The sequence below is a fragment of the Somniosus microcephalus genome, chromosome 15 (assembly GCF_052327205.1).
Source record: "Somniosus microcephalus isolate GS21.2 chromosome 15, FLI_Smic_1.0, whole genome shotgun sequence".
Taxonomy (NCBI): domain Eukaryota; kingdom Metazoa; phylum Chordata; class Chondrichthyes; order Squaliformes; family Somniosidae; genus Somniosus; species Somniosus microcephalus.
In genome coordinates this window covers 95,493,127-95,517,596 of record NC_141001.1, presented here as the reverse complement: position 1 = coordinate 95,517,596, position 24,470 = coordinate 95,493,127, and the positions used below count along the sequence as shown (strand labels likewise).

Below are 24,470 nucleotides of genomic sequence, written 5' to 3'. Positions count from 1 at the left end.
TCTACCTCCGTGAACTTTAGAAAATGGTTATACTCTATTTTGAACCCGAGTAGGTAAGTTAGAACTGATAACAGGACTTTTTATACATTTCTAATAGTTATTAGGTTTTTTTTCTGACCCTTGGCTGTCACTGTTAGTCTTCAGCAGCAAGTACTTACAAAGTGATTAAGTATAAAATTAAGGTTATAAACCATAGTTTGTACAGTGACAGTTTAAAAAAATATATATATATTACTTACAATTAATTCCACATATTAATTCACATTCTAGTAGCATTTTCCCACATGCTCATTAAATGACTTCAAAAGGTACACATTTATCTGAAGATTTACATTTAAATGACACACAGCAGGAAGACATGATTCCATTAGGCGTTAGCATTTTTACAAAATAATAGCTTTGCAGTCATAGTTCAATGAGGGGAACATGTCACGTCTGCTGTTGATAACTATTTGCTGCTTTTAATTGTGACTAAGGGGGGAAAGAAACTGTTAATTGATGATTGGAAGACACTGCTATTTTCAAATTTGCCTGGCAAATGCCAATGCAACTCAGGCTTCATTAATTCAGACACGCTTTGATTAATTAACAATTATTTCTAGATGCTCATTACACAGAATGCCTCTCACAGTTTGTTTAACAGTGGGGCTGTGTTAATTATCTGAATGCTGGTTGTTACCCCTACACGCACAGGGTGCCCCGAAGCCCCCCTCCCACCAGCCACCACCCACCCCCCCCATCGCCACCACACCCCCTCCCCCTTTCCTGCCTGTGACTTAAACTGCTGTAATAACAAATCCCTCAGGATATCAAGAGAGTCGCTGCATTGAATAATCACAAGCTATCTAGCTGAACGCTCGCAGCACAGCCCGATTGCTCATGACATCACACATCAAACACTGTGAACAAATCGCACTCCAAGCTTTCTCCATCTGTCAGTCTGTCTGTCTCTGCAGATTTCTACTGGTTAAAGCAGCAAGCCTCTTGTTACTCAGAAGCCTGTGTGTGCAGAGGAAAAGGCAGCTATGAACCTTCTCTGTGCGTGCTACTTTTTTCTCCTCTTTCCTGCTCTGGCTGTCAGCACAAGGTGGGTGAAATATAAAGAAAATCATTTTTCTATTTTTACTGTAAACCATTAATAAGTGACTACTCTTAATATCTAGTTGCACTGAATCATGTTGAATCTAAGGGTAAAGCTCAGAGACAGATGTTGGTATAATTCATGCTGTAACTTAATATTGAAATATATCAGTGATTTGTTATAGTTAGCTTAAGCTAGTGGGACTTCAATATTTTAATACTTAAGTGCTTTCTTATTAATCACAAACTTATTTTAACTGCTCTGTAGAGGTTCCCTTTACAGCACGTTATTTCTGAGTATGTATTTATGATGAATTTGTGCCTATGTATATACTCAGCAGTCTAAACAAAGCAGGTTCTGACTATATAGTAGGTGGCTTACCACATGGATTCTACTATCCTGATGTTTAAAACTGCTTAGGTCAAATAAATTGGCAGGTGCAAGTGACTTCAAGTTCCTCAACTTGAGATGTTCTGGTTTAATGCTCTTGTCAAACTGTCATGTCTGTAACATAGTTCCGTTTAATGCATCAGTCACTGTTGAAATTAATTAGCAATTATCAGTAAATAAGTGGTGGGTACTGGCCAATGGCTCCACACAGTCAATTAGTTGATTTTTATCATGATTGGACAGCCCTTTGATGAATTGGTTCTGCTAGCTTGGCTTCAGAGTGTGCCGATGCAGCAGCTGCGTGGTGTGTGCATGCAGATGGTCAGCTTCTCGGTCCGTTTGTCAGACTTTTACTGAGTGCAAGTGATAGCCCCCTCTATGCACGACGATTCATTAAAGTTATATTGTCTTCAAGCAGAAGGCCTAAACAAATCAATATTAATGCGTCATCTATCATAAACTCCAGCACAGGAAGGCTGCTCCTGTTTCCCTTGGTTTCATGTACAAAATAATTGCTTTCATTGCTCCTTAGCTACCGAATGAATTATGAATGAAACGGAAAAAGGGAAATACTGTCGCTTTTCTTATCTTGTGATCAGGATGTGTAATTTTAGCTTCGTATTGTGTCTGTAAAAATAGTTAGTTGTTGGGTGAACTATTTTAGGGTTCTAATTCTTGAAAAGTAAGCATGCTTTCCAGAACAATATTCTTCCAAAATACCCTGAAATATAATGAGAAATAAGTTTGGAATACTAGGGGCACCCCTCTATTTCTGATACAGCCTGAGAAAAAGCACGTCTCTCTCTCCACTTGCAATACTGTTTGTTGTCCCTTGATTTTTGAAGTGATGCATGTGAAGAGCAGCAAGGTGACCACTGATTTCTGATTCCGTTGCTGTGTTATTACAGGTGTCAACAATAGCCCAGAGTACAAGAAAAGAGGAAGAGATAAACTGTTACCACTGTGTTCGTGGCCAAACTTGTCTGTTCTGAACTTCTGGTGTTTGGATGTGTGATTGATTGCTGTAATCACCATGATTGATCGATCCCCGTGCTCAAATGCACTAGCTGAGAACAGACTAGCTCTTTCAGAACTCAACCATGCCAGCACCAGGTTATATTTGAAATCGTGGAATTTTTTGGGGACGAGGTGCAGAAATGCCACTTCAGTCCTCAAAGGGTTAAAATACCAACTGCTCAAGTGAATATGTTTCTACTTACTCAGCTTGTCGATATAGGTGTTCTGCACATGATTTTACACGCCATTTGTTGGAAAGTTCTGGTATTCTTTGTTACTTGAGACTTTTTAATTACATACTTTAGCCAAATGGCAATTGCTTTTCATGTATTTTGTATAATTAGATAGATGCAGCCTTAATTAGATAAAATAATTGGACAAAAAGGTTAATTGGACAAAATATAAAAGGCAGGCATAAATTCTGACACTAATCAGGAAGCATTTTATCTGATCATCAACACAGATTCGTGCCAATCAAACAGGTCAACGCAATCAATCATGTTGCTTTTTCACAACTATTCAAGATGTAAATATTTCATGCACTGGATCAATGTTCCTTATTTCCTCTTTCTGTTCTTTGTACTCATTACAGAAAAGGTTAATTTATTGTCAGGAATGGAAAGATTTTCTATTCACGATATTAAGAATTTGGTCCAGCTGAATAATGTCTTGGATTTCCACAAATGCCTGTTTATGATTCAGATGAGTATCCTTCGTCCATGAGCAATGTCTTTTGATACTCCACATGCTCTTAACTTTTGATGATTTGTTTTTAATTCATTTCTGGGATGTGGGCATCGCTGGCAAGACCAGCATTTATTGCCCATCCCTAATTGTCCTTGAGAAGGTGGTGGTGAGCCTCCTTCTTGAACCATTGCAGTCCGTGTGGTGAAAGTACTCCCACAGTGCTATTAGGGAGGGAGTTCCAGGATTTTGGCCCAGCAACGATGAAGGAACGGCGACATATTTCCAAGTCAGGATGGTGTGTGACTTGGAAGGGAACTTGGAGGTGGTGGTGTTCCCATGCGCCTGCTGCCCTTGTCCTTCTAGGTGGAAGAGGTCGTGGGTTTGGGAGGTGCTGTCGAAGAAGCTATACGAGACTATATTGGGAACATAGGGGCAGGAGTAGGCCATTCAGCCCCTTGAGCCTGTTCCGCCATTCAGTTAGATCATGGTTGATTGTATAACTAGAAGCTGGTTTGGCCTCAAATTTCGTCCCTTGGGTTTAGACTAACACAAGCTTTTAGTAAAAATAAATCTTTATCCAGATCCTGCATAGAAATAAAGTTAACCTAGCCACGAATGAAACTAAAGTACTTTAAGAATTGTGCAATATCAGTTTAAGTCCTATCAAAATATTAGTAGGGGAAACAATCCATATTTTCATTAGTAATCATATTCTGCATTGTAATCATTAATCATAACCTCAGCTTATGTTCTTCGGTTTTTAGTAAACCAAAGAAAAAAAATCACTGCTATCTGAATCTACAAGCCATAAAATGTACCAACAATGTTGGAATAGTCAATACCAGTCAACTATTATGTTACTCTCTTATTATGGGTTCCCAAAATGGCTAGCACAATTCCTAGGATAATTACAGTGCACAATGTTTGGTAATGCACACTGTAGCTAACATAACACTTAAAAAGGAAGTGTTTCAAGTAATAGGCAAAATATTATAAAACGGATTGAAGCCAATATTTATACAATCAGTAAGAAGCAAAAGTCTTGCTAATGTAATGCATATTTTTGGATTAATTGATTTACTATAAAAGTCTGTAGTGTTTTGTGGTGATTATTCATTTGTCAAAGACTAGTTATGAACAGTGATTAATAATGCAGCTACAATGGCATACAATACTGTGGCACCTATTGACATAGAATACTACTAGTGACTGTCAAAAAGTAGATTCCATGTCATATAAATCATATTTCTTACAATGTTTGTGGGAAAACAAATACAGCAATCAACAATCATCTCACCATGACCAATTACTGGGGCAATCCAGCATATCCCCATAGACTGCAAGCAATTCAAGGAAGTGGCTGCTGTAGGTAAATATTTACACAAGATTAATGGATTGATTGTGAAGAGAAAAGCAAAGCGTGCTATTCTACTACTAGTGTTGTTCTTCAATCGTACAAGAAATGAATTAAGAATATGTTTGATTCAATCTGTGATCAACTAAGCAGTCAAATATGGTACAGCTTTATCCTGCTGAAATGATGTCTATCCATTGCTGCAATTATACTGCACCTTTGACATCAATGCAGTGCTGATGTTTATGCACTGCTGTTGCAAAGTCGATTTTCAAAAAAATTACTATTTAATAAATTAATTAAACTCAGGTGGTCCCCAATTCAGCCGTCCAGTTGCTGAGGATGGGAGAGAGTTAATGGCCCAATCAGCTGTCCTCCTCCCTACAAAATCTCACCAGCAGTCAGAGGCCAATAAACAGCAGTGTGCGGGTGCATTTTATTTGAGAGCATACATGGATCCCTGGCTTCTTACACGCCAAAACAATGTTAGCAGGTAATATAACTGTGATTACCCACTCACATCACTCGTAAAATGTACAACTCTAACACAAGTTAGGTGAACTCTAGCAATCAACAGAGGTGCTTTGTCACTGTTATCATCAGCTAGCTTGTGCCCTAACAATTATAGTTTGATTAATTCCTTTCTATGTAAAGTAGCCAGAGAGTATTGATTTTTTTTCTGTGCCGTTGCTGTGTAATAATAATCCTTCATTGCAAGGGCTGAATTGTACTTCACAATCCCCACCAAGTCCTTTTACTACAGAATTCTTAAAAATATTTACACATATAAGCATTAGCTGAAGGCTAAGGAAATGTTAACACCTTTTTTTTTACAATCTTATCAGGTTCTTCCCTCATTTGATAGTCCACATCCACCTCCAGTTGAGAAGGCTCCGTTGTAGTCCTGATGACTAACCTCTGACACAAATGCAATTCCATGTTCAGTTTCCGAAGAGAAATAGGTGCCGCGAGGCAAGAATGACACAGTGTCCTTGATTTTCCCAAAAGCCTCACCATTCATGTCTATGAGGCACCGCAACTAATAGCCCAATGAAAAAATGAATGATACCCATCAGATATATGGCCGCAGGATCTGACTGTCATTTACGAATGAGACATGAAGCTCCAGTCGTAGAGATATCTCAGTGGGATGAATTGAAGCTCTCAAAGAGTAACTAACTTAGAATCACAGATAAATTTGAAGGTTGTATAGTGAGCTGTAACTCAGTCTTTGTGGCCAACAGGATAATATAATAGAAATAAGACACAGCGCAACTTTTAATAACTTTCTTTGCTTGTCTACAGTAGCCTTATCCAGACTTGAGCTGAGCACTGGCTTGGATCAGAAATGACAAAAAACAAAAATGAGCTCATGGACACAAAATGTTCAGCACTGATTTTCTGTCACTAAAGCTTACGTTTTTCATCAGGTTACTATAAGACTTTTGATTATTGTGTGTCAAGTTGAGTAAAAAATTGGCAAGCCTTAAGTGATTGCAACTTCTAAACACCTTTTCCGTATCTACAGACATCTAAGTGCCAACTTGCTCCAGGATTTTCTAAACAGCAAAGAGCATTAGTTCACAGACATAGGCATTTCAGTCGGCACTGAATGTTACAGACATGGTAATTTTTTTGTCAAAATATAAACGTTGGGCAAAACTAGAGGTTAGAAGACAACTTGAAGTTTGAATAGGGAGGATTTTCAGAGGCTGACAAGGCCAGCATTCCAAAAGTTGAATCTTGAGGTAACAAAGGGTTTCAGAATGTAGTGGTGAGATAGGAGTGAGGGTGGGCAATGTGGATAGGTTGGCTGTCTTGGTGATGGATAGGCTATGGGGTTTGAAGCTCAGAGTTGAAGGGGATATCAAAGTTGCACATTCTCTGGTTCAGTTTGAATGAGCAGTCAGAGTTGGAGATAGTTGGGAGTAAGAATAAGACTGGAGACAAATAAGATGGCTTTGGTTTTCCACTGTACAACTGGAGGAAGTTGTGGCTCATCCATAACTTGATGTCATTCAGGTAGCCTGACAAAAGCGAGATGGTTGTGGAATCAAGGGTATTGGTGGCAAGGTGGACCTTTGTCATCGTGACCGTCCATCTGAAGCCTATTGGGGGAGAAATTGGATAGTGTTGGCCTGTCAGCATGAACTGAACAATCCCCATGCAGGAGCAGATAGGCCCAAGGCTGGATTGAAATTGGACCTCGGGCTTCAATTAAATTAGATCGCTGAGCTGCGGATGCCTACAGGTAGGTGCTGGCAGGGGGAACGGCAGGCAAACAGAAGGGGCTGAGTTGGAGTCAGCAATGGTCTTCGAGACTGCTGTGGATCTGGGAGAAGCAGGATTTCTCCTCCCAGCTCAGGTAGGTATTGTAGTTTTTTTTACAAGATTTTTACAAAATTTGTCTTTTTGGTGATGGCCCCCTTTAAGGACAGCTGGTTCGGCTGCATGTAGACATGGTTATCCTAAACACAAATGCCAGGTGCTGACTGCACTCAGAGTAGTCCAATTTTAGGAAGCACTCCTAAAACAGGTGTAAGGCCCCCTATTTGCATATGCAAAGCCTAATGCCTGTTTCAGGTGGAGGCCCTGGATGCCTATATTGGAGCCTTTACCAATATTCAGCGCACACCTTCCGCTATATTAGACACTTAGGCACCCACAAATTTTTATACCAATGTTTCTGAAGGCATCATGTAAATAAGAAAAGGATGGAGCCTTAGTATACCCCAGAGGTGACTGTACAGGAGAAACCATTGCTAGAGATAAGCTGGATTTATTGGAACAAGTAGTAGTGGAACAAAGGTGGTGAAGGATGGTGGAGAAGGATGGAGTAAACCACTGACTCACAACTAGGTAACTTGACAATGGCATAATGAGCTAAATGCTGCTAATATTATTAATTTCATTGGCAACACTTGAGAGCTTAATCCTGAAACCCCTCAGCAGTAGAATGTAACAGCATCAGTTATTCTAGTGCCAGCCATAGCTCACTCTCACCTCTGAGTCAGGAGGTTGTGGGTTCAAGTCCCACTCCAGAGATTTGAGCACAAAAATCTAGGCTGACACTCCAGTGCAGTGCTGAGGTAGGTGCTGCACTGTCGGAGGTGCCGTCTTTCAGATGAGATGTTAAACCGAGGCCCCGTCTGCTCTCTCAGGTGGACGTAAAAGATCCCGTGGCACTATTTTGAAGAAGAGCAGGGGAGTTCACCCCGCTGACCTGGCCAATATTTATTCCTCAAACAACTTCACAAAAAAACAGATTATCTGGTCATTATCACATTGCTGTTTGTGGGAGTTTGTTGTGCGCAATTTGGCTGCTGCGTATCCTACATTACAACAGTGACCACACTTCAAACAGTACTTCATTGGCTGTAAAGCGCTTTGGAACATTCTGTGGCGGTGAAAGGCGCTATATAAATGCAAGCCTTTCTTTCTTTTTAGATAGATTTGAGAAGCGTTGCCAGTATCAATACCCCTTTAAAATAAACCACACTTAACTTTAAAATCCTTTAATGTTGGCGTGTTGTTTTAAGCTGATGCTGAGGGAAATTGATTTGCAAAGTTACTGAGCATAACAGAGTGAGGTAGCTGATAACATCAGTGGAGATATACAGTAATTAACCAGGGTGCTTTAGCTTCAACTATGCATGTTAAATTATCTCCCTCACACAGTCAAGCTGAGCAGCTCCTCTGAGTCAGCTCCCCTGAAAGAAAATAGAAATGAACTAGAAAGATGTTACAGCTAATGATAATTTGATATAATTTCAGAAGAGTTCTAATAGTGGCACGACATATGGTAAAAAGCATTCTTTGTCTAAATCTTTGAAATCCTGCAGGGTGATTTTAATTCTCCCTGATCGGCAGGGAAGGAGTGGGGTGGGGTTAGTGTGTGGGGGGGGAGGTGGGTTCAGTTAAAATGGAACAGCTACATTTCCCGCTGATCTGCGATTTTAACGGTGGATGAAGCTCCCACCGGAGTGTCGCGGGAGCCTCATTAGCCAATGCAAATCGGGGTGGCATGCCGTAGATGGGACCCTGATGGAGGTTTAACCCAGTCCCGACTGGTGAACCTGTTGGGAGGCTAGTCAATAAAAAAAAACTTTATTTAATGGGGCTGAGAGGAGCGGGACTGCTCCTCCAGGCATCACAAGGTAAGTCTGGGCCTCTGCTGCTCCAGACTCGCCCCGCCCCCGCCCCCCCACACACCTCCCCTCATCAGCTACAAGACCCTCGCAGCACCTTTCCTCCCGGACTTACCTTGCTGCTAGCAGCTTTCTGCTGACGCCTCCACATGCAGTCTCATGGCCACCTGATTTTCATCCCGCTCCACTGGCCAGCTGCTGCTTTCTGCTAGAAACGGTCGAGCTCTTGATTGGCTGCATTCAAAAGAGGACCTGCTGTTAAAATCTGCCAGGCCTCCAACTCACATTCCCACGTGGGATTGCCATCCACTCCCGCTGGGAGTTAAAATCTAGTGCCAAATGAGTCCATAGTTTGTGGGGAAAAATATCTGATACACTTCAAAGGCCATACATGCAAATGGTCATGTCACATTTCCAGCTGATTGGGTCAAATATCATATTCGTGAAATAGCGGCAAATGAATGTTAAGTGGACATTGCTGAATATCTCAAATGTGACTGAATGGGTAGAAAGGTTTCCAATGGGCAAGTAGCAAATAAAATGGACAGAATAGCTGCCAATCAAGAATGAGCAAGAAGCAGAAGAAAAACTACCAGTAAACCATGGGCAAGCAGGAGAAGGGCAACCAACAAATCTTTGAAAATGATCTGAAAGACCATCTTGCTTTCTCAGCGATCTGAGGATAAACTGGCAAAAGTAACATTTCTAACATAACAAACTGAAATGAGTCACAACGGAGTTATCAAACATGCCCATGGAGGTATAATTTCTGTGCCTGAAATCATTTCCCTCCACAGGCCTACCCCAATCTTAGGTTCTACGTAATTCGCAGAGCGTACTCCAGCTTGTTCCTGATATGGAGACACAAACGAGGCGCAGACTACAAATTAGTATTTGTTGTGAACTTGCAAATTTAAATTTCTAAATCATGGTATTGGCCATTTTACTGTATAAAAAAATTACATTAACTTAAAATACACTGGTACCCTGGTGGGACTGCTTTCTCCTGAAAGACTGCAGTCCATGCCAATCTCCACAAGCTCATCCCTTCAGCAGGGTTGCGTAACAGCAGGTTGTGTTATTTTCCTCAGGGCTCCACTGCTGATTCCTACCCATTTTGAATTTTCAGTAGCCTGACTCAATACCTTCAGTTCCCTGCATTGCTGTGTCACTAACCTGCTCCCTCCATTATTGCGGCACCTTCAAACCACTCCCTATGCTAGGGGCATGTCACCAACTCCTTCCCTGTGTTGCTGAGATGTCCTCAACCCACTCCCTCTTCCTCCCTGTGCTGTGCTTCCTACCTTCCTTCTCCTCTCCACTCTTGCAGTGCCCTCTAGTGCAAATGCTGCAGGAAATATTGGAAACGATGGTGCAGAAACAATCAGTAAGAGTGGTAAGAAAGACAGGTGAAATGCAGAAAGTGAAAAGAAATTGGCAGATAGAAAGAGAAGAGTAGTGGGAGAATAGTGAATGAGAACAAGATGTGAACAAGGGAAAAACGTGAAATAGGAGAGTGAGAAAAAGTAAGAAGTGAAAGAAAGTAAAATTAAAAGAACATCAGTGGAAGAGAGTGAGAAATGAAGGAGGATAAAAGAGAATGAAAGGGGAGAGTGAGGATGATAGCAAGAGAGTGGAAAATGGAAGAGGCAAAACTGGAGGAAGAAGAGAAAAGAAGTGAAGGAAGAGATATGGAAGAGGAGAGAAAAGAGTGGAGGGAACAAGAAAAAGGAGCAGACAGAAAGAACGGGAAAGAGACAGACAGAAGTGTAAGGAGAAGGAGAAAGGAGTACTGGAGGAGAGATAAGCATAAGTGGAAGAGAAGAGGGAGAGATAAAAGTGGTAGGAGGACAGAGATATATAAAATGAAAGGAGTGAGAAACAGAAGTGAAGGAGAGAGATTAGAAGTAAAAGAAGACAGTCAAAGAAGGGGAAAAGAGAAAGAAACACAAACCAATGAAGAGAGAAAAAAAAGTGGAGAAGGAAAGAATGAAGGAAGCAAACGTGGACGAGAGAAATAGTGAAGGGACGAAGGGACAGTGAAACAGAAGAGGAAAGGAGAAGGGCAGAGAAAATGAAAACTTTGGTGAAAAAAGAGAAAAACAAAGGTGGAGGAGGAAAGAGGCAAAAATGAAGAAAAGAGTGAATGAGCTTAAATGGAAGTGAAGGGAGACTGACAAACAGAGGGCAAGGAGCAATGTCATAACAGATCCACTAGTAAATGCAATTGCTATGTTGCCAATGAGTTGTAGAATTGTACGGGTAATCTCAGTGCTCTTCTGATCCCGTCAAGGAAGCAACTCTCACAGGGAATGTGGGTTTGTGATAGGGCTACAGAATCATGCTCCCTTCGAACATGGCTTTCCACAAGGAATGTGGCAGTGCTGAATTTACCCTGTAATCTCTAGATTAAGATAGCACTCAAATCGTACACAAATTGAAATTCCTATCTTTCCCCTGAGGTATCACTAAATTTATCTTTTCATGTTATTTTTTCCACATAAGCAGTAGGATTTATTCCAATCTAAAATAAAAACCCAGCAGGTTTACATTGATGTGGCTGGGAGCACAGGGTTGCTGAATAAATGTCATATGTTTTCTGATGTTTGCTAATTATCTCTGTAATGATGGCAGGGTGCAACTTCATGGTGCATGGGAATGGGCCAAATTGTCATGCACATGCCATCTGCACAGGTATGGAATGACGGGGTCCTACGGTGCAGTTGGTTTAATGAAGGATTGGCTTTGCATTACAAAACAAATTGTGAGAATGCTACTCTCTCTTGAGAGCTGGGTTACAATATCAAGGTAGCTAAAAAGAAAAATAATGAGCCCCTTTTTCTAAATGCTCAAACTGTGTTAAGGTTGGGTTCTTTAAAGATCTGCTCTAACTGGCAACACTAGTTAATGCCACAGTGTCTGTTTGTACTCATATTTTGGTAGGGTTGCCAAATCAAACAGTCAGTTATATTTATGGCTGTTCAATGAAATGTACACAATATAAAACATTCGCTTTATTGCACACTTGGATTTATGTCAGTATGCATTATCTTCATTTGATTTTATTTGCACTATTCCATGTTAATCCAATTAAATTTAGCAGTCCAAAGACTGGCAAACTAATATTTTTCAAAATAATTTAGTGAAAATTTAACAGTACAATCAATTGGTGTCAGTTCCTGTCAGTTATGTCATTTCAATCTTTATGCTACAAGATTTACATGTATTTTTTTTAATGAACAGAAAAATGACATCCTTTTCTCACGGTTACATTTAACATTTTGAACTTTTAGAAAACGCCTGATCAAAATGGATTTAAATTAATGTATTTGTTAATGAAAATCTTCAGCAGCAACTGCTACTACAGACTATTGTGAAATGTATTCTAGTTCAATGGATTTGCATTTGGTAAGGAGTGCTGAAGCATTCAATTGAATGTGTGTTAACCTTTATTGTCTATCCTGGTAGGTGGTAAGGAACGCTGTTTCAGATAGCCTGTCAGAGATGAATTGATACTAAATGTAATGAAGTAAATAATGGCACATCACTGTGTGTGTGCGCGTGCATTAGCAGGGCTCATAGGGCGCGGGATGAATTTAGGGAAGCTGGGAAAAAACTGCTCCCCAGTGGTAATTTTCAGAGATGAATGTGACCCCAATCTAAGATCTGCCATCAATTCGCAGACTCATCACTTGATAATTACTTCAAACCTGTTGCTGGTTGACAGCATGATTCCTGGTCTGCACAGCATGGTTTGTGAAGTCGAACTTCAGGAGGAAGCGGTAGATTGACTTTTCAGTTTATTCCTGACTTTGCATTTGGCTATTTGTGAATGTGCCTGTAAGGCCTTTGGGTTAACATGCATCAGCTGTAAACTGCCTCCAACAAACTGGACCGCTGGCAGGTCACACACCGAGGAGAAGCCAGGACTCCAGTGTGGGGCTGCTGTTTCCTTCTCTTTCTTTCTATCTATCTCTCTCTGTGCTAATTTAGGGGGATTTATGCTCCATAAAAATGTAAATGCCTCGTAGGGTGTACTTTCACTTGGGTTATTTGAGGTGACAGAGCAGCACTTGGATACAGGAGGGAATCTACATGAAGTAACTGAGGCAGGAGATGGCCCTGCCATTAGGTGACAACAGATAATGCTTTAATCTGAAAAACAGAGGGGAAAGAACATCAATTTTTCATTGACTTAGGGAAAATTGAGTCCTTATTACTTTGATGCCAATGATGTGTCTGAGATTATCTCATTTCTGTTCCTCCAATGTTGCATGTAAGTCTATGGGAAAGTGGTAAGAATGCATAATCTCATAAAGTGAATTTAGCAGAGGTTGGGAGGGGGAAAATAGCAAGTAATGTCACGAGTTGTGGGTAATTCCCGATTGGTTATTACACCAAAGGAAGGTGAGATATTTGCACTTATATTAAGCCTGACAGGGTATGAAACAGTATTGAAGTTTCAATCTCAGATTCAGCGAAGTGTGAAAGACAGTTAGATTTCATGTTAGTTAGATAAAGAAGCTTTGGCTATTGCCTTGTAGAGCTTACAAGTATCTTGAGCTGAGGATAATCCCAGATAAAATACATTTATATAAACTGGTATGTGCTGCAATATATATTATGCAGAAGAATCACCTGTAAGATTGCCACTGATTATTGGAAATAACCTATAATTCTGTGCCATCTGAATCGAGGGTTATGCAAACATGAACACCAATAAACCCTGACATTTCTTGCAGCTGCAGGAGTTCCTCAGGGCAGTGTTCTAGGCCCAACCATCTTCAGCTACTTCATCAATGACCTTCCCTCCATCAAAAGGTCAGGATTGGGGATGTTCGCTGATGACTGCACAGTGTTCAGTTCCATTTGCAACTCCTCAGATAATGAGGTAGTCCGAGCCTGCAAGCAGCAAGACCTTGACAGCATTCAGGCTTGGGCTGATAAGTGGCAATAACATTTGCGCCACACAAGCACCAGGCAATGACTATCTCCAACAAGAGAGAGTCTAACCACCTCCCCTTAACATTCAATGGCATTACTATTGTTGAGTTCTCCATCATCAACATCTTGGGGGTCACCATTGACCAGAAACTTAACTGGACCAGCTAAATAAATACTGTGGCAACAAGAGCAGGTCAGAGGCTGGGTATTCTTTGGCAAGTGTCTCACCTCCTGACTCCCCAACGCATTTTCACCATCTACAAGCCACAAGTCAAGGGTGTGATGGAATACTCTCCACATGCCTGGATGAGTGCAGCTCCAACAACACTCAAGAAGCTTAACACCATTCAGGACAAAGCAGCCCACTCTTATTGGTATCCCATCCACCACCTTAAACATTCACTCCTTCCACCACCGGCACACCATGTCTGCAGTGTGTACCATCTAATAGATGTACTGCATCAACTCGCCAAGGTTTCTTCGACAGCACCTCCCAAACCCACCTTGCCAGCGATGCACACATCCCATGAATGATTTAAAAAACCGCATAAGTGGAAAAATTTGTCCCCTTAGTGCCACCCATTAGTGCCAGCAGATGGTGTTAATGTGGCATTGAGAGCTGTAACAACAGCTCATGTCGAATCCAGCACTGCACACCAAATCGAGACCCCCCGTAGCGCTGCTGGTAACAGCGATTGCTGGGGACTTCAGCACCAGGAAGATCATGGCGTCAGTGAGTGTGCAATGCTCACTGAATGCCTGATCTGCCAAATTGCTTCTCACCACTTGGAGTTATCAATGACAGGGACAGCTGGCGTGCAGCACCAGGAAGCCGGCTCTAGGGACATTATTTAAAGGGATTAGCCCCAATCACTTGCACCTGACAGGTTAGTTAAGTTTCAGTGCCTATGTGTTAGTTCCTGATACTGCAACAGTTGTATTTAGAAATTTGAAGGTTATTTGGTAAATGGAGTGTTGTGGCAAATAGAAAATTGCAAAATTTATTCTTGAAAGATTCAACCTACAACATTTGCTAAATGTCATGGGGGCTGTACTGGCAGTCCACCTCGCCCTCCAGGATCTATGGTGGAGGGAGCGGAGGCAATGAGGAAGACGTGATCATGTGCGCAGAGGGAGGAGGGAAAAGACAAGGAGGAAGAAGACGAGGAACAGAAGGGAGGGAGGAGGCAGCCAGACAATCAGGCTTCTGGACAGGTGGTCCATGACTGGTTCATCAGACTGCAATTTGAATGAATGAAACTCCAGATCCGCATTGCTCACCACATCCCCATCTTACCATCCGTGTCATGCCATATCACAGCATCCTCCTGGGCACAAAGGTGAAATGAGAGAGACCACAACATAGTCCAAACTCTATTAATACATTTATGCATAAATATATCACACATATCACATGCAATCTAATATCTAATAACCCTTGTGCCTGCCATGGTTGAATAGCTGTCATTGTGTGCTGGGTGTGAGTGTTGGTAGGTAGAGATTGTTGCTGGGTGAGTGATGTGGGTGTGGTGCATTGCATAGTGTGTGAAGCTTATGGTACAGATGGAGGTATGTAGCATTTATTGAAGCCTTCACTCACCCTGCCTGTGAGCTTGTTATAGTTACTCCTGCACTGTGTGTGGGTCCTGGGGACTACAGTGCTGACTGTGATGTGGTGTGCCACCTCCCGCCACATAGTGCGGCCCACTTGTGGCCAGGGCCTCCTGCCAGTTGGTGGGTACAGGACCAGCTGCCTTCTCTCCACCGCTAAAACCAATGCCTCCAAAGCTTCATGGGAAAACCTGTGGGCTCACTCCCTGGGGTAGCAATCTGCCATCAGGATTTGTAAATATGTGCTCCTTTTCCTTGTCCTTCTTCTTATAGTTGATGAGGCAGTTGCACAGCCAACAATGCTGAGAATGTTGTGCTGCAGCATCAATGAACCTCCCCTTTAAGCAGTGAAAAAAGCCTGTGGCAATCATTACTTGCATTTTTCCAATCATTTTATTGAGGAGTGAGGACAAATTTTGTGTGCAGTCCAGATGATTTTCACCTGGTGTTAATTCACCATTTTTAGTCTAAACACTGCCCATTCCTTGGCTATAACGAATTTCTAGCCCACAGTCATTGGTATTTTTGCATTGGTAGCTTTTGTAGTGTAGTCAATATTGGACCATATATTCCGATGCCTACGGGTGTGTGCGAGCTGTGTACACTCCTGTAGGGACATCGGAAATGCTGGTTTCAGGCATGCGAAGTGCATGCGCTGAAAACCAGCATTTCCGATCTGTCAAGAATGCTCGGACAGATTGGACGCCTGCCCTGGAGAAGGGCCTCTGCAGGCAGGTAGTTCCACTTTCTAGAGAACCTCTGCCCGCAGAAAACCCTTAGAAATCTTACACCTGGTAAAAGCAGGCATAAGGCCTGTTTTTACCAGCATAAGAGTTGAAAAAAGTTTTTTTTTTAATTTCACTCATTTATCATTGAAAAATACTTTTAAAAAAGGTATGTTTATTTTTAGCCCCGTAAAAAACTTCAATTATTTATTTCAAAAAATTAAATTTTTGTTTAAAATATTTAATTTATTGAATTTGAACTCATTAAAAAAAAGTGATGTTTTAAAAAAATGTATTTAATGTTTCATTGTGAGGAGAACAAGAAGCGGGGCTGATTATTGTTGAATCCGTGATTATTAAAGTATGATGTTTTCCAATAACTAGACGGAGGCTGTAAATTAACAATCAACAGGTATTTACTGGAGGAGGGTAGTCTAAAGACTAACACTACAGAGGCATGCTCAAGGCTTATACACAGGTGTGGTCACTGCCGGTACTACGGTATACAGAAGCCGTAAAAGTAGTTCTCTCTTAAAAGGTACATACACTACAATTCCTCCCCTTTTAGATTAACAGTACCCATAACATTCAAATAACAGTTAACACTTTAACATGCACATTAAACTGAAATAGTCCATTTATAGATTCAGTCTTTGGGGTGGCTTCCTGATCCTTTCTGGATAGCGCCTTTCCTGATGTTCTTGTTCTTGGTGCGGAGGCGATTCTGGCCCCCTTTCGTCGGTTAGTTCATCAGGTTCCGCTGCTACTGTTTCTGAGGTAGATGCTACCGGTATGTCGGGTTCATCCCCAGGTACGCGAGACATGGGGTTGACTCGTTCCTGTGACGCTAGGATCTGGTCGACATGGCGTCTCACAATGTTCTGCCCGACATCCACTGTGTACATTAATGGCCCCTGCCGTGTGCATATCGTTCTGGGTTGCCATTTCTCTGTTCGGTAGTCGCGGGCCAAGACTGGTTGTCCTACATTGAAGCTTCTTGTTGGCTTTTCATTGATGTGCTGGAATTGCTTATCCTCAACATTTCTTCGCACATTTGGTCTGAGCAAATCCAGACGAGATCTCAACCTTCGGTTAAAGAACATCATGGCCGGGGTCTGGTTGGTAACTGCATGTGTCGCATTTCTGTAGGCTAACAGGAAATTGTCCACCTTATGCTGTAGTGGAATTTCATCATCACACATGGCCCTTATCGCCTTTTTAAAGGTTTGTACGAACCTCTCAGCCAATCCATTGGTGGCTGGATGATACGGGGCGGATGTGTAATGCCTTACCCCATTCCTTCTCATAAATTTCCGAAACTCTTCGGACACAAACTGTGGTCCATTATCAGAGCAAATCTGCTCTGGCAAGCCGTTCCTGGCAAATATGGTCCATAGGACTGCAATCGTTTTCACTGTAGTGGTGGAGGACATTTTGATCACCTCAGGCCATTTCGAGAGCGCATCCACTGCTATTGAGAACATTGAGTCCATGAATGGACCAGCAAAATCAATATGCACCCGTTGCTATGGAGAGGAGGGCCACTCCCATGGGTGTAGACGGGCATGTGGTGGTGCATTTTGGACCTTCTGGCATCCTGAGCAGCTCTTTGTTAGGTCCTCGATTTGTTGATCGATGCCCGGCCACCACACATAAGCCCTAGCAAGGCTTTTCATTTTCACCCCTCCCAGATGGCTTTCGTGAAGCTCATTGAGCACTCTCTCCCTTAACTTGGGTGGAATTACCACTCGGGATCCACACATTACTGTCCCCTGGCATACTGACAGCTGTTCTCTTCTGGATGAGAATGCTGGCAACAGTGAGTCGCCATGTGTTGGCCATCCCTTCACCGTCAAATCACATACCCGAAACAGTGTCGGATCATTGCGGGTCGACTTCTCTATATCCGTGTTAGTTACTGGCAATCGTTCAATTATCGACGAATAAAATATTTCGATAGGGTCCACTGCTGGTGCTTCCTCCACAGTAGGCAGTGGCAGGCGTGATAGCCCATCAGCGTTTCCATGCTGTTTCGTGCCCTTATACTCTATTTCATATTGGTTTGCCCCTAGAAAAAGGGACCATCTTTGTAGCCGTTGTGCAGTCATCACTGGAATGCCCTTCTTTGGATTAAAGATGGAGACAAGTGGTTGGTGGTCAGTCAGCAAGGTGAACTTCTGCCCATGCAGATAGTGGTTGAATTTTTTTACTCCCCATACTAGGCTGAGGGCCTCCCTGTCGATCTGGGCGTAGTTGTGCTCGGCTGAGGTTAGTGACTGAGACGCAAATGCTACTGGCCTCTCCAACCCGTCTGGGAATTTGTGTGACAGCACCGCTCCAATACCATAGGGTGATGCATCACATGCCAACCGAATTGGTAGTGCTGGGTTGAAATGGGCCAACACCTCTTTTGATGTGATCAATTCTTTGCACTTCTGGAAAGCTCGTTTACATTCGTCATTCCACTTCCATGGTACCCCCGTTTGCAGTAGGGTGTTCAGTGGGTGTAATACTGTAGACAGATTTGGTAAGAACTTATGGTAGTAGTTCACCAGCCCAAGGAACGACCTCTGTTGTGGCACATTTTCCGGTGCTGGAGCCTTGACTTCTGCCTCAATCTTTTCAGGGGACTTATGTAACCCCTCTTTATCAATAACGTGGCCACAATACGAGATCTGCTTCTGGAAAAACTCGCACTTGTGGCGATTAGCTTGTAGCCCATATTCCTTTAATCGAGTGAGCACCTTCTCCAGGTTGGCGAGGTGATCACTGTCATTTTCGTCGGTGACCAGGATGTCGTCCAAATAATACTGGGTCCCTGGAATCCCTTGCAGGACCTGATCCATTGCCCTTTGCCAAATAGCCGGAGCCGATGCTACCCCGAACACAAGCCGGTTGTATTGGTAGAGACCTTTATGAGTGTTGATCGTGAGGTATTGTTTCGAGGCTTCTTCTACCTCCATTTGCAAGTACGCCTGGGCCAGATCAATTTTGTTGAAGTGTTTACCTCCAGATAGCGAGGCGAAAATATCCTCAATCCGTGGAAGTGGATATTGTACCGTGTGAAGGACTGGGTTCACAGTCACCTTAAAATCCCCACAGATGCGGACCTTCTTTGGTTCCCCAGGCGTATTACTCAATGACCTCTTCATTACAGGAATGATGGGTGTAGCCCACTCGCTCCAGTCTACTTTGGACAGTACTCCTGAACGTTCCAACCCTTCCAGCTCTGCTTCGACGGCTGGTCGGATCGCATAAGGCACCGGTCTGGCCTTAAAAAACTTTGGGCTTGCATTTTCCTCTATTTTAATCGTCGCTGTTATGCCTTTTAGTGTTCTGAGTCCCTCCTGGATCACTTCTTGTGCGTCAGTTAGCATTTTTGACAGTCGTCCAGGTGTGACGTCGTCATCCTTTTTGGCCTCAACCTTCAGTGCCTGTATGGAATGCCAATCTAATTGTATCTTCCGGATCCATTCACGTCCTAGTAGTGGTGGTCCACCATCTGGCAATACATATAGGTCCATTTTGGGTATTTCCTGGCCTTTGTATATCATGTTCACCCTTATTTTTCCTTTGGGGTAGACTTTTTGCCCCGTGTACGTCTTCAAGACAATCTCTGTAGCTTTCAAGGGTATATGTGAAAATAGCCGCTTGTAGTCCCTTTGGTTTATGACTGTTAGGGCTGATCCTGTGTCCAATTCCATTTTCACTTGGACTCCGTCTATCTTGAACGTGACCCAGATAGTCTGGTGATCCTCCATTTTGATTACCTTATGTAGTTTCAGACAACCCAGCTCCTTGCTTCTGGAGTCTGTATCACTTTTCTGTTCGTCTGAACTACTGTCCATCACCTTATGTACCTTTTTGTACTTCTCCTGTGGAGATTTCTTGCTGCTGGTTTTCTTCCCTGACCTGCAGACTCTTGCTATGTGTCCTGCTTTTCCACACTGTCTGCACACTTGGTCCTTGAACCAACAATCTTTCTGGTCGTGTGTTGTTCTGCCGCAGCGATAACACTTCCCTGCTCCATATGACAGTTCATTGGTGCCATATTCTTGCGGTCTCCGTTGTATCTCTGCAGCGCCCCGTGCGGCTGCTTCATGTGATACTGCCATGCTGAAAGCCTTGTCCAGCGTAAGATCCTTTTCTGATAGAAGCCGTTTCTGGGTTCCTTCACTTTGAAGCCCACACACAAACTTGTCCCTTAACGTATCTGCCAGTCCCAATCCAAACTGGCAGTGTTTCGATAGCTTGCGCAGTTCCGTTAAGTACTCAGCATTACTTTCGTCTTTATGCTGGTTCCTTTTGTGGAACTTAAATCTTTCTGCTATCAGCAGCGGTGTGGGGTTTAAGTGGTCCTGTAGGATTTCCACTATGCTTTCGAAATTCTTATCCACTGGCTTCTCTGGGGTTATTAGGTTTCGCAGTAACCCATAAGTTTTTGCACCCATGGAATTCAACAAAACCAGTCCTTTCCTAGCATCTGGCACTTCATTCGCCTTGCAGTGCACCTCAATGCGCTCCACATATGTCGCCCAATCTTCGACTTCATTGTCGAACGCAGTGATACTGCCACTCTTCGGCATCCCTGGGTGTGATTAAACTGTCTAAAATGGCGTCTCCCGCGCTCTCCCTTCTTCTCCGCTGGCACAAAATGGCGTCTCCCGTGCTTTCCTTTCTTCCCGCGCTCGCCCTTCTTCTCCGCTGCGGCTTCTAAAATGGCGTCTCCCGCACTCTCCCTTCTTCTCCGCAGCTCAGTGGCGGCTCCTGCGCTTCCTTTCTTTCCCCCGCGGACACTGTTCAGCCCTTGAGCCCTGGCTGTGCTCTGCGCGTTCTCCTGTGCGCCTCTCTCATTGCCGCCGCTCGGTCCTGAACCCGGCTGCTGCTTTACCCTCTCTCTCTTTTTGTTTTCCGTCAACGCTGCTCGGTTTTCAACCCCCGGCTGTGCCCTGTGTGCTTCACCCTCTCTCTTACCCCGTTGACGCTGCTCGGCCTTTTCTGTGCCGTCGGTCGGCTCCAGCCGCCACTGTCTGGGAAGGGTCTGCGCTGTACCTGTTGCCAGTCTGTTGCTGGATCGTCGTGGCTGGAGAACCAAGCCCAGCTCTCCACAGCCTCCCCTGCGATTTTCACTCTCTGCTGGATGACTGGGCGGTTGCTCGTGGTCGACGCCCATGCTTCTGGCCTCGACTTTCTTCCACCGTCCTCCCGGAGCGAATCCTTGAAAGGAAATGCAGAGTTGCAGGTAGATTTGAATCGACCTCGTCGCCACTGTTGAATCCGGGATTCTTAAAGTATGATGTTTTCCAATAACTAGACGGAGGCTGTAAATTAACAATCAACAGGTGTTTACTGGAGGAGGGGAGTCTAAAGACCAACAGTACAGAGGCATGCTCAAGGCTTATATACAGGTGTGGTCACTGCCAGTACTACAGTATACAGGAGCTGTAAAAGTAGTTCTCTCTTAAAGGTACATACACTACAATTATGGGCTGGCAGCGTCCCTTAGCGGAGCACTCCTGCCCGACTCCTGCCCCCTCATTGCAGACTAATTTCATGATAAAAGCTATTAATATTAGCAGTATTAAAATGTGGCAGCTGTGATTATTCCTTTTTTTTCCAACAAAGGTAATTACTCCTAAAACATAGTTTGCCAATCACTAAAATGATGGAAAATAAATGTGCTTAGAAATAAAACCACCAACTTTCTTTTCAATATAATTGTATTCATTGCACTGCTGAATAAATTTACATGACTGTTTTTTTGTTTCCCCCCATCACTTACCAAAATGTTCCAATTAAACTGTACAATGCATTGGAATTTACTTTCCATCCCTAATATTTGAATTATGTTCTTTCCCCACAATGTTAAACCTGCCTCTCAGCAATTTCGAGGAAATAGACTTATAAAAGGCGTTTGATAAAGTACCACATATTAAACTTGCTGGCAAAATTGAAGCCCATGGGGTAAAAGGGCAGTAGCAGTATGGATACAAAATTGGCTAAGGGATAGAAAACAGAAGGTAGTGGTGGATGGCTGCCATTTGGACTGGGGGAGGTATATAGTGGAGTTCCCCAGGGTTCAGTATGAGGACAAAAGCAAAATACTGTGGATGCTGAAAATCAGAAATAAAACAGAAAATGCTGGCAACACTGAGGTCAGGCTTTTTCCAGTTCTGACGAAAGGTCATCGAGCTAAAACGTTAACTCTGTTTCGCTCTCCACAGATGCTGCCTGACCAGCTGAGTATTTCCAGCATTTTCTGTTTTTATTTCAGTACGTGGACCACCGCCGGTTTTGATATACATTAATGACTTGGACTTGGGGGGTTCAGGGCACAATTTAAAAATTTGCAGATGACAAGAAACTTGGAAGTAGTAAACAGTGAGGATGATAGTAATAGACTTCAAGAGGACATAGACAGGCTGGTGGAATGGGTGGACACATGCAGGTGAAATTCAATGCAGAAAAGTATGAGGTGACACATTTTGGTTGAAAGAATGAGGAGAGACAATACAAACTCAATGGTACAATTTTGAAATAGGTGCAAGATGAGAGAGACCTGGGGGTGTTTGTTCACAAATCTTTGAAGCTGGCAGGACAGGTTAACAAAGCAGTTACTAAAGCATATGGGATCGTGGGCTTTATAAGTAAAGGCCTGGAGTACAAAAGCCAGGAAGTTATACTAAAATTATATAAAACACTAGTTCGGCCGCAGCTAGAGTATTGTGTTCAATTCTGGGCACCGCACTTTAGGAAAGGATGTGAAGGCTTTGGAGAGGGTACAGAAGAGATTTACTAGAATAGGTTCAAGGATGAAGGATTACAGTTAGGTGGATAGACTGGAGAAGCTGGGGTTGTTCTCCTTAGAGTAGAGAAGGCTAAGAGGAGATTTGATAGAGGTGTTCAAAAATCATGAAGGGTTTAGGTAGAGTAAATAGAGAGAAATGGTTTCCAATGGCTGAAGGATTGAGAAAGAGAGGGCACAGATTTAAGATGATTGGCAAAAGAACAAGAGGCGGCATGAGGAAAAACTATTTAGAGGAATGAGTGGTTAGGATTTGGAATGCACTGCTTGATAGTGTACAGATTCAATAGTAGCCTTTAAAAGGGAATTGGATAAATACTTGAAGGAGAAAAAAATTGCCGGGATATGGGGAAAGAGCGGGGGAGTGGGACTGACTGGATTGCTCTTCGAAAGAGCCATCGCCAATTCGATGGGCTGAGCGACCTCCTTCTGTGCAGTACTATTCTATGGTTCTATAAGGCTGGGCTGGAGTATAGCTAGGCCAGGAGTGAAAGTGGCAAGGACAAGACAGGTCAGGTCAGGTCAGGAGTGTGAGCATTTGGGTAGTTGGGCATAGCACCATGAAGAGCAGCAGGAATTAAAGCCTTGAGTCATGCAGAGCAAGGGGAACATGTTAACTGTGGGGTGTGATGACAGTGGGACCTGTGGGGGTAGAGATTTGGTTCAGGTGCGGTATTGAGGAACTGTCATGATAATTGCATGTCAAGGAAATTTTCTTTGGTAGAACCTTATGGACCAGTGCAGGGATTGTGGGGAGGATGAGCAAACTGACCATGGCACCGCGCGCGGTACAGGTAGCTGTTCAAATGGGGGGAGTGAAAAGGAAGGTGGTTGTAGTAGGTGACAGTATAGTTAGGGGGATAGACACTGTTTTCTGCAGCCAGGAGTGTGAGTCCCGAAGACAATATTGCCTACCCAGTGCCAGGGTAAAGGACAGCTCCTCCGGGCTTGTGAAGAACTTGGAGTGGGAGGGGAAGGATCCAGTTTACTGGTCCACGTAGGTACCAACGATATAGGTAGGACAAAGAAAGAGGTTCTGCTGAGCGAGTTTGAGCAGCTAGCGACTAAGTTAAAAAGCAGAGCCACAAAGGTCTGTAGGGGGTGGCGGGTGTGGCGCGTGCGCCCAGTCAGTTATGCCCTTGACTGTTTGTGAGCGGTTCGAATCGCTCCCACGCCCCTGGGTTCTAGACACCGGACTTAGGTATAGGCAGCGATACAGAAAACTCGAGTAGACAGGTGGTTTGGATGCAAGCAAAAACCAAGATTTTATTGAACAGGAAAAATTAATACAGTCTTAAAAGAAGTTACCACTATAACATTACAGGCAAATGCACTTATACAGGGAATGGGGAACACATGGCACATCGAGGGAAAACAACTATCTTAACAATCCCCTTATCCTTATCCCACCCCCATACCTAACTAGATTAAGCTATGAGAGGTCAGAATCTATGTTCACCAATCAAAAACGGGGTTTGCTCAATTCAAAACAGCGGTGGGGTTCGGGGTTCGCTCTTGGTGCTCTCTGGAGCCTGCCATCATCACGTGGTTTCCGGGAGCTGCAAGGGCATTGTCCAGGCTCGAGTACCCCAAAGTCAAAGTCTCTGTTTGGGTACTTTACTTTGCAGGGATGATTCTTCGTCGACAGCTGCCAGTTTGAGTTAGTGTGCAGATATTCGAAGGTCGGCCGAGGCTGAAGGCCTGATGA

The 24,470-nt window shown here is 43.3% G+C and overlaps 1 protein-coding gene across 2 annotated transcripts in view; it reads left to right on the top strand.

Annotated features, from left to right (window-relative positions):
• Positions 1-759: 759 nt before the first annotated feature.
• Positions 760-24,470, top strand: part of luzp2 (leucine zipper protein 2) — a 504,938-nt gene continuing 481,227 nt past the window's right edge. For both annotated transcript variants that reach the window (XM_086008131.1, XM_086008130.1), the window contains exon 1: positions 760-1,087. In XM_086008131.1, the coding sequence (XP_085864257.1) occupies positions 1,026-1,087 (62 nt within the window). In that variant the 5' untranslated portion in view covers positions 760-1,025. The remainder of the gene's footprint in view (positions 1,088-24,470) is intronic.